Source organism: Epinephelus lanceolatus, chromosome 17 (genome assembly GCF_041903045.1).
Source record: "Epinephelus lanceolatus isolate andai-2023 chromosome 17, ASM4190304v1, whole genome shotgun sequence".
NCBI classification, from domain to species: Eukaryota; Metazoa; Chordata; class Actinopteri; order Perciformes; family Serranidae; genus Epinephelus; species Epinephelus lanceolatus.
Window position 1 is genome coordinate 2,586,596 of NC_135750.1, and position 15,313 is coordinate 2,601,908.

Genomic DNA, 15,313 nt, shown 5'->3' on the forward strand with positions numbered 1-15,313 from the left:
ACACTGCCATATGATGAGAAAGGGGCCCGGTGGAAGGTGATCATGGATGCAGTTGTGATGTATATTACAAGAGATATGGTGCCCTTATATACTGTGGAAAAGCCGGGGTTTATTCATATGCCGAAGGTTTTGGACCCCAGGTACGTGCTACCAGGCCGCAAGTATTTTTCTGAAAATTGATTTTAAGTAGAGGGGAAAAACTCGATTTAAATCATGAATCAGATTTGTTGTGAAAAAATGTCTGTCTGTCTGTCTGTCTGTCTGCACACACTCCTCTATTTTTGTTGTTAAAATGTCACGTTTCAACCTGGATTAGCACCCCAGGGGCCCCTGGCCACCAGATCTCAAAGGGCCCTTGTACACACGCAATGTCACCACCTCACACACTATGCTATGCCACACCACGGCACCACCACGCCAATTAACACACAAATCATACTAACCAGTTACCAGCAACTAATGTTGATTTCAGCACTGATGATACGAACAACACCTTATTCTCTCTCTCTCACACACTCACACACACGCACACTCACACACACACACACACACACACACACACTCTTAACTCAAGGCTGACACTCACTGACTCACAGATAATAATCACCACTGAAATGTTACATCAATGCATCATAACAGCCACACAACACAGCTGAATGGAGGGTTTCAAAATAAGGGGTTCATAGGTACCATGCAGAAATGCAACAGCCAACAAATGAGCTGCAACTGGTGTGTGTGTGTGTGTGTGTGTGTGTGTGTGTGTGTGTGTGTGTGTGTGTGTGTGTGAGAGAGAGAGAGAGAGAGAGAGAGAGAGAGAGAGAGAGAGAGAGAGCGTGTGTGCAGGGCAGAGATAATGTGTCAAAATGAAGGCGTGTGCATGTGTGTCAAGGCTGACAGACAAACAGCAAATCAAATAAACCATCCTCACACTATGCTCAGTGCACTGACAGCATTATCAATGTTCTTACCTTTAGGAGTTCTTCTTCCTGGACTTTAACTTGAACACACAGTCTGCCACCAGAAAACCCAGCTCCTTCACCAGGTCACGTTCAATGGCCATCAGGCAGAGTGCTGACAGTCGCTCTTGTTTCATGGTGCTCCTCAGTTCCTTCACTTAAATGTTCTTTCTCCTTCACAGTTTGATACAGGTAGGGTGAGAAAACGACGGAGAGCCAAGCGTCCACAGTTCCCTCCTTTTCTGGACGATGCACTTTCTGTGTTCGGGTCCCGTCTCCATGTTTCCTGATACAAATGCGGTGTTATGTGCTGAAAACATTTTGCAAGCACAGCACAGTATATTTATAAATGATCCATTCACGGGTGATGATTTCTCCATTTTGAAGCTCACTGGAGAGCAGGCCGTTGGTCAGTGAGCGCGTGGCTCCGTCCGACATGACGCTCGGTACTTTGTGGCCCCATTTTGAAAAGCAAAAGCACCTTTCACCATCATGTCCTCTCTGAGGTTATCCGTCACCACCCCCCATAAAGCAGGGTCGTTGCTGGGCGGCTGCCTGCTGCTCTCCTGGCTGCTTCTTCTGCTTCTTTAGTTGAGGCTCTGGGTCACGGGCTGCGGCAGCCGCCACTCTGCTGGTGCTCGGCACTGGATCACCTCCTCCTCCAGCTCCGAGGACCTGTTGCTGGTGTTGGCCGGGCTAACCGTTAACGTTAGGGGCACTGGCTCCAGTGCTCCGCCGCTAGAAACAGTTAGCCTATCCTCCGGGTCCTGCTGCTGCTAACGTTAGGGCTAGAGGCGTTAGCTAGCTCTAGCTAACTAGCTAGCATGTTAGCCAACTCCGTTTCGTCGTCGTCTGTAAGTTTTTTTGTAAAAGGCGGGACATCTTTAATCACCGCTGCTTCTCTCGCTTGTCTTTCTTCCTTTCTGCTCCTCCGCTTAAAGGCTTTTTAAAATCCATCTTCTCTCTCTTATCTTAGTGTGAGCTGTCTACTACTGACCACACTCTGAAGTTCAACGAGCCGCCGCGGCGCGCGCTCGCGCTGCCCAGCATGCACCCTGCCAGCCAGCGTCACGTGATGACGACACACTCAGATCTTTTTTAAAAACATGATTTTATTATTTATGATTTCATTTTCCAGTGTTACAAAGTTTTTGAAAACAGATTTAAATTGCTGTATGAAGGGCCCAACAAGCAGGGATGGGCAGTATTTCTATTACTTGTATTTAAAATACGTATTTCAATTACATTTGAGTATTTTGTCATTTGTATTTGATAAGGACGATAAAAAGCAAATGTAATTTGTAACAGAATACTTTTGAGTGGAATAATTTTGTATTTAAAATACTCAAAATACTTTCTCCACAAATCAAAAAACAAAAATAATAGGCTACACATTCTTATAATATTGGATGCAACAATATTTTGTACTTCTTTTTTTTTTTCTTTAATATTTTTATGTATATGTTTTTTAAACTTGGGCCATTCAATGTGCCCTTCACTGACCTAGTGGTCTGTTTTACTGGACTGTGCATCACATAGGAAACTGTATGTTGTTGTGGTTGATGCTTGGGATAAGTATGCTATAAATGAGTTGCCTCACGTGGGATCAATAAAGTTGTCTGAATCTAAATCTGGATCAGTTACAATGCAGTTACTCATGGTCTCTCATTGCAGCATGTAAATTTTGAGCATTTTTGGTCAAGGACTTTTTGAGTTATTCACAAAAAGATTTGAATTGGTTAGTATAGCGCCACCTATGGACGAATCATGGGCATTCCTTCTGGTATAGTTACTCATGGTCTCTAGTTGCAGTATGCACATTTTGAGCATTTTTGGTCAAGGACTTTTTGAGTTATTCACGAAAAGCTTTGTGGACCAACCGACAGAGTGACCTATAGAGCTGCAGGTCGCTGCTAAAAAGAAAAAGAAAAAAAATATTTTCTGTATTTGAAAATACAAAATACATGTATTTTATTTTGATACATTTATTTGAGGGGTATTTTGTATCAAAATACATTTTGATGTATTTTTGCCCAACTCTGCTGACATTGAACGATCACTGAATGTGGCAACGTGTTCTGCTATACCTCAAAGAAAATATTATTTTCATTATTATTATTATTTTAATTTATACAAACTGACATAAGGAATCTTTTTTCGTCATCTTTTTCCTCTTTGTCCAATGGGACGATTTGAGAGGCGGGCCTTCTGTGGTGCTCACAACAACAAGTTTACAGTTGGTAAACAATGGAGGAGAAACTGGTGGTAGTGGTTGCTGGATACCCAGAGCTATACGGCCTGATGATAGACAGCAGGTTGTCAAACTGCCCCTGAGTCGTCCTAAAATCTGCCTGTAAACATCCATGATGGAGGAGAAGCTCCTGGACTAACTGGTGGTACTCCCCATGATCCAGCCTCTTTTTTAGGGTCTCATGTACCCACACAGATCTCTGTTTATCTGCTGACAGCCTCTCACCCTCAACCAGAGCTACAGACAGCACCCTCTGCCTCAACATGGCAGCAACTACACACTGATTACTGCAGGATAAACACAATAAAATAAACTAAGTGGCATACAATTAAAAAAGGCAGCATGGCGTGCCATATACGTGACATTGACTTGATGTGATTTAAAGAACACAATACAAAGAATAGCACAAAAACAAATGTAACTAGGAAAATAAAAGTCAAAAAGTATGTCTTGAGTCACGCAAATGTTACAAACATCAAGGATTACCTGAGTCAATTTACACACGTATTCAACATCATTGCAATATCTGAAACATGGATCAACATGGAAAAAGGGGTGGACTTTGAGCTGGAGGGGTTTGAGTTTATGCACATGGATCGGCAGAATAAAGGTGGAGGGGGAGCTGCAATCTATGTGGACAGAAATCTGAACTTCAGGGTGTTGGACAATATGTCAGCTGTTGTTAACAACATGCTTGAATGCAAATCAACTGAAATATACAAAGAGAAAAATAAATCTGTAACTATTAGCTGCATATACAGGACACCAGGTTCCAGTATTGAACTGTTCAAGGACTGGATGGAGGAAATGTTTGCAAAAAAAGTCATAAAACAATTTTCATCTGTGGAGACTTCAATATCGACCTGCTTCATCCAAATAAACACAAAATGACCGATGATTTCATTCATACAATAAACAGTATGAACTTATATCCGAAAATCACCAGACCCACCTGGATAACTTCCCACTGTGCCACGCTAATCAACAATACATTCACAACTGACATGATGAACAACACAATAAGTGGACTATTAATCAGTGATATCAGTGACCATTTGCCAATTTTTACAGTATTTGACAGCAGCTACAAGAGAAATCAACCTGACGACAAAACAAAATTGTGCATATGAGGAATTCTTCAGAATATTTAGAAGATTATAGGATAAAAACTGTCCTATAAAAATCATCACTAGGAGACTAAAATATGCAGATTGTCCTTGGATCACAAAGGGGTTACAAAATGCCTGCGAAAAGAAAAATACACTTTATAGAGAATTCATGAGACAGAGAACTGAGGAGGCAGAAAATAAATATAAAAATATAAAAACAAGTTCACTAATATTATAAGAATAATGAGGAAAGAATATTAAAACAAACTATTAGATGATAACAAGAATAACATTAAAGGTATATCGAAAATATTGAACACTAATAAAAATGGTTCTGGACAAGTAGATTACTCTAAATATTTAATTATTGATTACACTGAAAAGTATAATATGAATGAAGTGGTTAATGGTTTCAATAAAGTCTTTGTCAGTGCTGGACCTGATCTTGCAAAACAAATCCCTGATCCAGGAACATCTGAGGAGCAGAACGATCATTTCATTGATAGAAATCTGAGTTCAATGTTCCTCACAGCAGTGGATGAGAAAGACATTTTAGATATTGTTGCTAAATGTCCAAATAAGACATCTACTAACTGTGATGACATTAATATGACTGTTGTGAAAAGGCTCATTGAGGGAATTTCAAAACCATTAACGTATATCTGTAATTTATCATTTCAGACTGCTACATTTCCAGACAACATGAAAATAGCAAAAGCCATAGCTCTGTATAAATCTGGGAACAAACACCACTTCACAAACTACAGACCTGTTTCATTACTACCTCAAGTCTCCAAAATCCTAGAAAAGCTTTTCAATAACCGGCTGGAAAAATTCATAGACAAACACAAATGACTCACTGAAAGTCAATATGGATTCAGATCAAACAGCAACATCACTGGCATTAATAGATTCAGCTGAGGAAATCACAGATTCACTCGGACATAAACTGTATACAGTTGGAATATTCATAGACATAAAAAGGCTTTTGACACAATAAACCATGATATATTATTCAATGAACTAGAACACTATGGCATCATCTCAGAGGAACATGTGGTACTTTTACTGCACTACATCTCAGAGGAACATGTGGTACTTTTACTGCACTACATCTCAGAGGTACATGTGGTACTTTTACTTAACTAGTAACTTGCCCAACACTGGTTATAATTTAGTATAATGGTATAATAATAATTAAGTACACCCAGAAATAATAACAGTTGCATGTACAATTCAGATCTCCATCAAAAGTGCCCTCAAAGATTAACAGACCTGTGTTATTGTATGACTGATAAATAAAGCTGAGTTGACTGACTGCTCACCAGATATTAAAGATTACAAAAACATAAAACACAAGGATTACTGTGGGGACAGATTAAAAATATTAAACTGAACATGTATAAATATATAAAAATGTACAAAAAACATTCAATAAAAAATAAAAAGTCAGAGACAAGTTTTTTTTCTTCCCATTGTTAATGGAAATTCCATTCCTCGATCTTCCTTCTCTTTGCAAGCTTCTGTATGAAGTCTTCCACTTCACTAAACTGGTAACAGAGAACACAATGTTTGCCAAGTAGATATTTTACTTCAAATTGCATTTGAAAATGTAATTATCCACCCTCACCTTTGATCATAAACTGGACCAGAGAGATAGGCCTGCTCAGCCTCCTGTGAGGACAGCCCCTTTAGCTCAGTCAGTCCATATATGAGTGCCTACCGCCAGAATATACACACACACATTATACCAAGTGGTGTTGTATTTTATATTGTTGGAAAGCCTGATTAGTCAGCTTTACAACGAGGTACAACTTGTAAGGATCATGCATTAGTGGAATGAGCAACACAGCTAAACATGTGGGTAACGCCCCAAAACAATGTGCCAAAATCCCCTGCAACATTCTCCTGTTGGTATTCACTCTTGTTCTGAGCTTCAAGTGCTGCTAGGTGTGTGTCAGTCACAGGTGTATGGCACCTGACTGGAGTCCAAACTTCAACCCAATTGAACACTTGTGGGATCAGCTTGGGCATGCTGTACGTGCTAGAGTGACCAACACAACCACGCTGGTTGACCTTCAACAACTCCTGGTTGAGGAATGGGATGCCATCCCACAACGAAATGTGACCAGCATGAGGAGGAGGTGCCAAGCTGTTGTGGCTGCGTATGGCTCTTCCACACTCTACTGAGGTCCCTGACAGTGTCAAGGGAGGGGAAGCTTTGAAAATCAATAACCACACAGAAATGCATCACACAGTCATGCTTACTTCAGGAAAAAGAACACCACATATGAAGTCTACTTCATCGGTAAAGCTCAGTGTTGTTGGTGTTTTCTCCAACATGCCCTTAAGACAGGCAAACAGGGTGTCCTGCTGCTCTTCACTGTCGAGGTACACAGGCACCTTGTATGAGGGTTTCTGAGGAAACCACTTAGATGGCTTTCCATTAAGCACATCCTGTAAATAAACCAAAGGACAGAAATAATTATGTTATGTATAATATCCTAACAATGGCAGAGGGTGAATCAATTCAGTTATTTAGTATGTAGAATCTAATAGTTGTCCAAGTAGCACCAAATGCTGCGCTGCTCCCTGTGACTGTACGATGAAGTCCACAAGTCTTTTTTCATTTTGGGTACTGTCACTGACTGCCTGCATGTGAGCGGGAACATCTTCAGTTGGGGCTATCTGTTTTGGCACTCTGTACACTGGCTGAAGAGTTCCCTGGAGCAAGCTTCTGGCCTCATTACTCCAGAAGGCAAATCTCTGGCCATGTCTTAATAACAACATTGAAATAAATTACTACATGTGGAAAAGGACAAGTTATATGTGCACAACTGACATTCCTAAACACCGTCAGCAGAGAGACAGCCATCAAGACCTCCAGATCTGTCAGGAGAATGTCAATATTGTGCATATCTGGTATGAATGCATAGACAGACACATGGTCACTTTATTAGCATTTTCTGAGAAAGGTTTCCAAATCTTACCTTCATGGACAGCTACACGAGTGAAGTGGCTGTCCAGATGAGCCTGTGCTTTGCTCAACTTTGTGGGTTGATAAACTGTTGAGCTGCAGAAAGGACAATGACATTTGTTGCAGCATGTGCTGCATCTTTTAATGTCTGGCAGTGATCGCCCGCTTTGTATTGAAATAAGCATCCTAAAAAAGAGACAACATAGTTAGTCAAATCCAGAATCAACCCTTTACATCTATTTCACAAACCAGCAGATTGTAGTAGCTTCTGTACCGAGGGGCGCTACAGTGTTGTGAAAACATGCTCAGTCAAAGTATATCCTGGTAAAACACTGTCAGTATGGAGTTAATAAGATGTGTCTGCAAAAACCTTTATAACTAAACCAACTTGTGATGTTTCTCTGAGTAACAGAACAGACCCACTGGCTATAGAGGATTTTTTTATTTTCCCCCCAAAAACACGTGTTAGCATGTAACGTTGTGGCATCCGTGTAAGCCAGCATGCTAACAAGCTAACGTCGTTGCAGCAAACTATCATAAAAGTGTCATACTCAGCAGACTTTACGAAGGGTAAACTCATCATTAGTGCATAATGAAGCCAGCCCATGGTAACTCACAGATCCATTCAAAGACAAAGTAGACAACTTTTAACCTTAAACAATTAAAACTGTACTCTCGTTCTGTCGTCTTGTCCTCTTTAACGTTACTCCTTCTAACCGTAGACACTTACTTTTTCTCATCTCGTCCCCTCTAGTCCTTCTAACCGTGGGTGGCGCTGTGATGAAAATTGAAGGGTCCTAAAACTGCGGTCCTGAAACTGCAGCCTCCAGTACTGCAGCTTTACCCTACTCAACTCAAGGCTATTCAAGAGAAGGCTGAGACACGGGGTCAAACATGGGGGGATTGCACATGCGCAGTGTAACTTGAGCTGCGATGCTGGAGGGTGACAGTAGGGGCGCTAGATAAAAAGCGCAGGATCCGCTCAGGTGATCAAAGAGTGCGCTTGGTGCGGTCTGCTTGGCCTTTTGGACGGCGGCTCACGCCATCTACTGAGCCTTTGAGGAAGTGCAGACCAGATTTTACTGCGCATGTGCAATCCCCCCATGTTTGACCCCGTGTCTCAGCCTTCTCTTGAATAGCCTTGACTCGACTGATGTGAGAGCAGCTGTTTGTCACCGCCCCTTCCTTCCTGTTGGCACTTTTGTTTCACTTTGGCCCAGTCCCAAACCAGCCCCTATCCCCTCGCCCTATTCACTCCCCCTCCGTTTGCGCTGTCACGTGGAGCGCCGCCATATTAATGGCCGTCCCAAACCAATTATCGCTGAGTGCGAGTGGACTGCTCAGCCTTTAAATAGCGAGTGTGCATCAGTGCAGGCTTCTGATGAGCCCAGCAGGAAGCGCAACATCACAATGGAGGAAACAATGTACAAATGTGAGAGTTCCGTCTTTCTACTTTGTAAAATATTTTAGATCAAACACACACACTTGTTTTCCTCACACTGACTTTACAGTCTCAAATAAACTCACAGCATGTTTGGTGTCAGAAGATGAAAACCTACATGTCCACATGCTTAAATATTTAAAACTGTCTAAAAAATTCCTCATCCCATTCTCATGATTTTTAAAAAAACATATATAATTCTGTGTTCACAGGGACAGAAGAAAAAACAAAGCAGTTAATCAATCTACGAATTAAAAATGAGTCTCTTCACTAAAAAGAGGAATGCTGCAAAGCAGGATGGGGGAAGATTGCCCAGAGTAATGAATGAAGTTCATCTGTAAATGTGTGAACTGTGTCTAGAAAATATGAACAAGTTAATTACTTTGATTACACTGCACTGTATCTCTTATCTGACTTATTGAAGTTTATTTTTAATTTAACTCATTTTAATTCATATTTAAATGTTTTTTTTAATAGCCTGTTGCTCTATTTTGCTTTCACAAAGGGTCTGTCGGTATCCATGGTTACATGTCCTTCCTTCTTCTGGTAGAGTGGAGAGGGCGTCCCATGGTTTGGCTTCTCTTTCATACACTTCCCCTTAATCAGGAGTGGCCTCCGCAGCTGCGAGTGTAACTTGATTTGGAGTGACACTCGGTAGAGAAGTGGTAGTGGGTAGGGAGTGGTTTGGGATTGGGCCTTTGTGTGCTGGTCGTCGTGTCGCAGCTTCTTGTCTCCATCTAAAGGTTTGTAAGCTTTGACACTTTTCACTGTGTGACTCTTGAATGACTCTTTGTTAGTTCACTTCCTGTAGAAACTTGTTAAAGTGGAGTTCAGTTTCCACCATGAGAGGAGGATCAGTGAGGACCGGACAGACACGTCCCTCCAAACCCTCTGAAGAAGAACACAAACTCTTCAGTCCGGACTTTAACACTCTTCACTTCTTACTCTCACAGTTTGTTACCAACTATTTAGACTCTAAAAGAAAAGTTAGAGGTCCACGCATGCGCAAGTTAAGGCTCTATGTAGTTAGCTGTAAAACATCAGGTGCTCTTGGAGGACGGGGCAAATAGTCACATACAGATAAAAAACAAGGACTGTCCAGCTCACTCAGTGTAAAAGTCCCATGGTACAGGCAGGCAGTCCAAAAATGCATATTTTTCATTTCCTGTCACTTAATGTGCAGGTTTGTCACAATATAGAACAATTCTTACTTCATCTCACTGTTGTTTCTTTTTATTTGGCATTGAACCTGTTGTCTTGTTACTAGATATGTAAATTACTCACAGTATACACTACATTTACTTCATTTTCATTTGCACTTTCTTTCTGTGTGGTTTTTGTCTAGTAGGGCTCCACCAGCATAGCATGTGACCTGTGTCACATGAGCTATACATGAGTTGTTACACTGCACACCTGGTTCCAATGCATTTTACATCCAGATGAAGACTCTCTAGTGGAAATGTGTTGGTTTATCCTGTATTAATAAAGGATTTTTAACTCCAGTCAGAGAGGCTGGGATGCATCTTTGGACTGCCTTTCAACTTGACAAGATAATGATCAGCTGGGTAATATCTGTGTGTCATTTTAAAGGACACTTCCCTTTCTCTGAGATTATCAACAAAAATAACAACAATGCACAGACTTTATTTACTGTTGTTGACAGACTGACAAACCCATCAGCGTCAGTCCCTCCTGAACTGCTATCCACCAAGGCATGCAATGACTTTGCTTCTTTTTTCACAGACAAGATTTTAAAGATAAGACAGACAGTCTGTAACTCCAACACAGTGGCTATTTCACGTGTGCCTCATAAGACTACTCCAGTTAATTTGGCACTTTTTCACCCATTAAATTATGCTACTTTGAGAGACATAGTTAGAAACCTTAGGTCCACTACCTGCTGCCTTGACACTCTGCCTACAAGCTTTTTTAAAGATGTTTTTAACTGCATAGCATCAGATATACTACAGATAGTCAACTGTTCTCTTCAGTCAGGCCTTTTTCCAACGGCCCTGAAGACTGCAGTCATTAAACCTCTCTTAAAAAAGCCTAATCTGGATGCCTCAGTAATAAATAACTACAGGCCCATATCAAACCTACCATTTTTAGGAAAGATCATTGAAAAGGTTGTTTTTCAGCAACTTAACACCTTCTTGGAGCAAAACAATTCCTTTGATGCCTTTCAGTCTGGATTTCGAGCACATCACAGCACTGAGACTGCACTTGTAAAAGTTTTAAATGACATTCATCTGAGCAGTGATGCATCAAAGATTTCGGTTCTGGTATTACTGGACCTCAGTGCTGCATTCGACACAGTTGACCATAACATACTGCTCGACAGACTAGAAAAGTTTGTGGGACTTTCTTGCACTGTGCTAAATTGGTTTAAATCTTATTTGCAAGACAGGGATTTCTTTGTGTCACTTGGCAATTATGAATCTGTGCGAACGAAAATTACATGTGGAGTTCCTCAAGGGTCCATTCTTGGGCCTCTTCTGTTCAACATCTATATGCTCCCTCTTGCTCAGATTATGGAATATCATAACTTCTCCTACCACACTTATGCAGATGAGAGGACTACAGTCCCCTACATCTGCTAAATAAGTGCATTGACGAAATCAATACGTGGATGTGCCAGAATTTTCTACAACTAAGCACAGACAAAACTGAGATAGTTGTTTTTGGCCCCAAAGAACAAAGATCAATAGTCAGTGCTCACCTTGACGCCATGACACTAAAACCTACAAATCAAGACAGAAATCTTGGTGTAGTTCTGGACTCAGACCTAAATTTCAATAGTCACATTAAGACAATTACTAAATCAGCCTACTACCACCTTAAAAACATAGCAAGAATAAAAGAATTTCTGTCTAAACAAGATACAGAAAAACTTGTTCATGCTTTCATTTTCAGCAGGCTGGACTATTGTAACGGTGTCTTCACAGGCCTGAGTAAAAAAATCAATCAGACAACTGCAGCTCGTCCAGAACGCTGCTGCCAGAGTCCTCACCAACACCAAGAGAGTGGAGCACATCACACCAGTGCTTAAGTCACTGCACTGGCTTCCTGTGTGTCAAAGGATAGACTTTAAAATCTTGTTACTTGTCTATAAAGCACTTAATGGTCTCGGGCCTAAATACATCTCTGATTTACTTGTACGTTATGAAGCACCCAGACCCCTCAGATCATCTGGAACAGGTTTACTCAGTGTTCCCAGGATCAAAACCAAACAAGGTGAAGCAGCCTTTAGTTTCTATGCTCCCCGCCTGTGGAACAAACTTCCAGAATATCTGAGGTCGGCTGAAACTGTCAACTCATTTAAATCAGGGCTTAAAACATTACTATTTACTGCAGCTTACCAGTGAACTAGATATGTAACTTATTGTTAGGATAATCTGTAGCTATTGTTTTTATATTTGTCTGCTGTTGCTTTTGCTTTATGTTTGCTTTTTACTGCATTTTCTGCACTGTTTTTCTTGCTTTTAGCTTTTGTTTTTAATGATCTATTGTTCCTTTAATGTTTTATTTTAATGTATTTCTCTTGTAAAGCACATTGAATTGCCTTGTGTATGAATGGTGCAATATAAATAAAATTGCCTTGCCTTGCCTTACAGCTTTAAAGCTGTCATCTGTCTGCGGCTCAGTCGATGTGACGTATCGTCCGCTGTGCAGAGGATTGTGGGTCAGAATAAACAGAAAAGCGTGCTGGATTGTAAACTAAACCACGACAGGATGTAATAGAACATCCTGGTATTCTTGGCATACTGCATTTGACATACCGTGTATTGGGACACACTAAATCTTTTCCTGGCGTACTAAACAGTATGGTAGGATGAGGACTGGAATGCACAGTTTGTTGTCTGCAGAGTTTCACATGTGAACACAAACATCCTGCACTGATCACATGACCACTCTTTTTAACTTCCACTCACTTTTCTGGAGCCGTTGAACATCCGACAGTCTCCATGTTTCCTGTGTGTGATAGCGCTCCATTCAATCAGTCACCACAATCATCCTCTCAGTAACATCTGCAGTGAAATCCAGCGCAGAGCCACGAATCCACCCACAGTAGAATTTAATATGTGATCTAGTTTTTATCATGTTGGTGTTTCTGACTTTATTTTAAAGTTGAGTTCAGTTTTAAAAGAATTAATTTCCCTCTTTAATCTTCATGTTGAGACAGAAACGTGATCCTGGTGATGATCCATCAGGACATGAAAGTTTTTACTGGTCGATGACATTTAGAGAGAAACTGGTTTTATGTTTGTAAGTGAGCGTCTGCATAAAGAAGGTGTTCAAAGCACATCAGCCATATTCAATCAGCACAGAAATAATGATGGCTGTTATTATTTTGGGTGAACTGAGTGTGTCAGCTCAAAGTGACATGCTGCAGTTTCCCTTTGTGCCACCAGAGGGCCACAGATCCACCAACAGCCTGACTGAGAGGAGACATTAGTGGTGGACGTCACGTGACTCAGAGTCCATCAGTGATAATCAGGAGGTTGAGTCCAGGAGAAATGATGTGAAGGATGAATGAGTGATGACGTGCTGATCAATGATTGGACTGATGCTCTCAGTGTTTCCTCTACAGATGAAGGTAGAAAGTCTCTGGGAGCTGATGGGATTGATTTTGGATGGTGTGATGAGCACATTGGAACATTTGAAATGTTGAAGAGCTTTTCAGAGTCGCTCAAACACAAGTGAAAAGTGAGGTCATCCCCAAAGACAGTCAAAGACAAAGCAACATGAAGTGTGTCCCTGTGGTGTAGAAGAGGACACATTATGAACTCTAACAGAGGCTGAGAAAACCTTCTTCTTCCTTCACATCATTTCACTCACTGTTGTTCTCTCTCTCATGGAGTCTCTGTCCATAAATGTGCTGCCATGTGTGAATGAAGCTGTAAGAAACATCAGCGTAAACGTCTCCTCTGTCTCAATGAGCAAATATCACTTTAACAAATCCATGACGGCAGCAGTGTCACATATTTCCTGTCTGAAGAGGGCTTAAAAGAGCCAGTCTGCCTCCAGTCTGAGTCCTGATGGAGCACATGGTCCCACTCAGATCAACAGAAAACTCTTTGTGTCCACAGACCTGGTCCAGACAGCAGAGAGCTGCAGAGTGATGAAGTCCATGAGAAGAAACTGAGTAAGTGGACCTTTGATTGATTCCAGTCTCTAATGTGTCTCTGTTGGTTCATGTGTTCACCTCCTGTCTTTGATCCAGACTCCACAGCACAAAGTTTATCTGACAACAAACACTTTAAAGTCTAATGATGAACCTGTCTGTCTGTCTGTCTGTCTTCATCAGGAGGCTGCAGGTTATCACCAACATGAAAAGGTATCACACTCAACACTTGACATCACATTTGATCCTGTTTCACCTTCAACATGTTCATCAACTCTCTGTTTCCTGTTTCTCTGCTCTCTCACCTCAACACTGACTCATAATAAACCTGTAAATGTACTCAAAGAGCCACAATGTGTCAATATAACCAGTTAATGGTCGGGACCTCGGAACCTCCGACCTTATGAACGCCGCTTAATCTAAAGCAGATGAACAAAACACATGCAGGTTAGTCTGTCACACCTCGTGTTAAGGGCTGTACCCTTCAGACAAACTATAGAAAAGCAACATACTTAAAGTGACATGAACTTTTATAGAATTTACATCCTTAAAATGACAAACTTTTATGATAGCAACAATAGTTATCTACTGCTGTGCGTGTATTAACTCTGGGGTTTTTGACCAGGGGTTACACAGAGACAAAAGTTTTCAAAGTGAATCCAACAGAAACAAATGAGAGCATCTGTGAGTGTGAGGACGATCAGCCCACGGCTTCATGTCAGAATAATATGAGCCGTGTTCACACTTTGTTCTTTGTATGTGTGTAATGTTCAGTGATTGTCAGAGCGTGCTGCTGCCAGAAGTGCCGCTGAATGAGTTCCCTCTGAGCAGTAAGTCACTAAATGAGTCTGAGAAGTCCAGTGTATTCCACACTACTGAAGCTGCTCCTCTTTTTGGAACCACCAAGAACCAGTGTGCAGAGACAAACGCTTTCGAATAAACAGCCAAAAGCTAGCCTGTGGACTGGAAAGCCCACCGCACGAACACATCAAGCTAGCTTAGCCTGATGGCTAAGCTAGCCGGAACAGCTAACGTTATGCCCTTTGAAGAAGATCTGTTGCTGAGGAAAGCAAACAAAAAGATCACTGAGCTTACAGAGGACATCAGTCGTCCTGGGCCGAGGTGGCGGTCCGGGGTCATAAGACAGCGGTGGAAGGGACGGCTTCGCCTAGGGTGATCATATTTTCATTTCCAAAAAAGAGGACACTCGGCCCGGCCACGATATAGCCTACTTAAATGATACTCGCAGTTTACTCAAAGATGCCTTATAATTTTAATATATTTAAAATTTATATGTATGGATAGAAAATTCAGTTATATTACAAAATAATATCTCTCAAAGACAGAAATTCAGATAGGCCCCAGTAGGGGACACATACACACACTAGAGTGTGGCGATCCGAGCCCGATGATACCAGACGGGTCGGGCGGGTTTGGTCAAAAATGTAGCTATA

The 15,313-nt window shown here is 41.3% G+C and overlaps 1 protein-coding gene across 1 annotated transcript in view; it reads left to right on the forward strand.

Annotated features, from left to right (window-relative positions):
• The first annotated feature begins 12,313 nt into the window (after nt 1-12,313).
• Nucleotides 12,314-15,313, forward strand: part of LOC144467503 (uncharacterized) — a 57,378-nt gene continuing 54,378 nt past the window's right edge. Inside the window, exons 1-2 of the mRNA XM_078176313.1 lie at nt 12,314-13,880; nt 14,043-14,072. Of these exons, the coding sequence (XP_078032439.1) occupies nt 14,065-14,072 (8 nt within the window). The 5' untranslated portion in view covers nt 12,314-13,880; nt 14,043-14,064. The remainder of the gene's footprint in view (nt 13,881-14,042; nt 14,073-15,313) is intronic.